This window comes from Pteropus alecto, unplaced genomic scaffold, assembly GCF_000325575.1.
Source record: "Pteropus alecto unplaced genomic scaffold, ASM32557v1 scaffold2400, whole genome shotgun sequence".
In the NCBI taxonomy this organism is placed as follows: Eukaryota; Metazoa; Chordata; class Mammalia; order Chiroptera; family Pteropodidae; genus Pteropus; species Pteropus alecto.
In genome coordinates this window covers 16,201-19,064 of record NW_006429475.1, presented here as the reverse complement: position 1 = coordinate 19,064, position 2,864 = coordinate 16,201, and the positions used below count along the sequence as shown (strand labels likewise).

Here is a 2,864-nt window from a genome sequence, read left to right as displayed (position 1 = left end):
AGAGCGGGCAGCTGAAGTCAGAACCAGGGATAGAGCAACTTTCACCAACGTCTTTGTTAAAAACTTTGGAGATGACATGGATGACGAAAAACTGAAGGACATTTTCAGTGAATATGGGCCAACTGAGAGTGTTAAGGTAATAAGAGATGCCAGTGGGAAATCTAAAGGCTTTGGATTTGTAAGATACGAGACACACGAGGCTGCCCAAAAGGCTGTGCTAGACCTGCACGGAAAGTCCATCGATGGGAAAGTCCTATATGTTGGACGAGCACAGAAGAAAATTGAGCGCCTGGCTGAGTTAAGGCGAAGATTTGAACGGCTGAGATTGAAAGAAAAAAGTCGGCCTCCGGGGGTGCCTGTCTATATTAAGAACCTGGATGAGACAATCGATGATGAAAAGCTGAAGGAGGAATTTTCTTCCTTTGGATCAATTAGCCGGGCTAAAGTGATGGTGGAAGTGGGGCAAGGCAAAGGGTTTGGGGTCGTCTGCTACTCCTCTTTTGAAGAGGCTACCAAAGCAGTGGATGAGATGAATGGTCGCATAATGGGCTCCAAGCCCCTGCATGTCACCCTGGGGCAGGCCAGGCGCCGGTGGTGAGAATAAGAATGCTCAATTTATTTCAGCCTTAAGCTGGTGCCTACTTAGTTTGGGCTACTTTGTGATAAGAGGTTATTTTATGTCAATTCACGTTTTTTTTGTGTTTTGTTTTTTAAGTGAATATTTGCTTTAAAAAAAATGTGAAACTAGAAAACCTTGTTCATTTTAGTGAATAACATAATTTCTAATTGTAAAACTCATTTTGTACTATTTTTTGATATAATATTCTTAGAAAAATGGAGAATAAAGTTTATTCCTCCACACATTTTTTTTCCTAAACGAGTCAAGGTGAGATAATTGAGTATATTTCCTTCCTTGTTTCAATAATACTGCTAAATTTGATTTCATCTATGAAAATATTCTCAAAATGGTCCTTCTGAATCTATCACAGTGAAAACTCCTAACTTGCTTTTTGAGAAATCGATAGTGCAGGGGAAAATGTATGTCAGCCAGTTATCATTTGTGCATAATTTCACTTTAAATTATAACATAATATGACTTCTTTTAAAAAGATGTGAGCTTCTTTCCTTCCTTTTATTTATTTATATTATTATCCTTTTCAAGATATAGTTTGGGTAGACCACAGACTCAGTAGTGGCTTTGTCTAAGTGTTAGGAGTTTTCATTATTAATGTAATGCCCAGAGATTACATGGTGTTTTCTCAATCAGTACCTTAGAAAATTAACACTTCAGGTATTAATTATTTAAATTTTAAATTTCATCTTAAAAAACTTTCCTGAGAAATTTGATATTTGAGGACAGTCTACAGAGCATTCTTACCACTCATTTTTCTAAACTCCTTTGTATGTATACTTGAATAATGTTAAATTAACAAGATGGATAACTGTACTGAACTGCCTTTACATAGAGATAATTTTAAGATTTTACCTTCAGCTATTATTGTGTCAATATAAAAGTTAAATAATCTATATAATGTTAAAAAACTACCTTGAATAACATCTATTAAATTTGTCATTATCTCTTGTAAACTGCTGAATATATCCATGTGATAATATTCACACTTGTTTCAAAATTAAAGAAAAGGTTGTCACTCTTGAGTAAATCATATGCTTCTATCTATCACATGAGAACTGTTAATCCAGTATGTATCTCTTTATGTCTGGTTGCTTGGAAATTGTGACAAAATGTTCTGTTCTGTTACAGTTATATCATTTAGATTGTAATTTCTAGATTACGGATTTTCTGTACTTCACTTGCAGTTCCCTCTTCTTCCCACTCATCTACCTTCCAGCCATGTTACACTTACTTTTATGTTTCCTTCTGATTTTCTCTCTTTTAATATATTCCACTTCAAATTCGTTTTGGAAGTTGAGAAATAAATACCTAATTTATGTAAAATTTAAACAATTACATTTAAAAAAATATGATTTACTCATATCACAGATCCGACTGTAATTAAATGTCTATTCTTAGTTGTTTTTTATTGCTTTATATAGAAATCTTCAGTTTCATACATAATGCAATATAAATATATAATTTGTTAACATTTTTGTTAGCAATTTGCCCACAAAATAATGAGAATAAACTGTTTCTATGTAATTATTTGTAAATTACAAATATATTCATTATCAAACATTTTCAAGTGGAAATCAGTTTTTTCAATTTTAAACATAATACATGCCGATTCTAAAAAATGTACACATTACTAAAATTCATAAAAAATTCATAAAGAAGGAAGTAAAATTCTCACAGTTCAGAGATAACCACTATTAATATTTTCAATACATGCATATCCTCCCATGACTTTTTTCCTATGTATACACACATTGTTTTACAAACAAAAAAGAAAACATACTATATGTACTGTCATGTTTTTTTTTTTTACTTTAAACTAAAACATAACCATCTTTACATGTCAATAAATATCTATCTGTATCATCATTTTAATGACTACGTAGTATTCCATTTTGTGGATGTACTATAACTTATCTAAGTAGTTCATTATTGAATAAGATTTATATGTTTTTCAATGTTTTCTACATTTGTAAATAATGTTGTGTTGAACATCCTTGCTTAAGAACATTTTTGAGTTATATGAGCTTGACAAAAAATATCTATAGCATGTAAAAGCTTAAAACTGGTAGAAAAATTAAAATGCACATCATTGCTAGATGTATCACAATTTTGAAAAACGTTCAAGATATAGTCTTCAATTAAACTGACAAAAGAAAAACTAAAATAATGGGATATAATTTTCATAGTTTATAAGACTACTTGCTTTACATCTTTCTGATCATTAAAATAT

At 31.3% G+C, this 2,864-nt stretch overlaps 1 protein-coding gene across 1 annotated transcript in view; it reads left to right on the top strand.

Moving 5' to 3' along the window:
- Window positions 1–2,001, top strand: part of PABPC5 (poly(A) binding protein cytoplasmic 5) — a 3,489-nt gene extending 1,488 nt beyond the window's left edge. Inside the window, exon 3 of the mRNA XM_006903844.3 lies at window positions 1–2,001. This exon is cut by the window's left edge and continues 15 nt beyond it. Coding sequence (XP_006903906.1) covers window positions 1–598 — 598 coding nt within the window. The 3' untranslated portion in view covers window positions 599–2,001.
- Window positions 2,002–2,864: the final 863 nt, after the last annotated feature.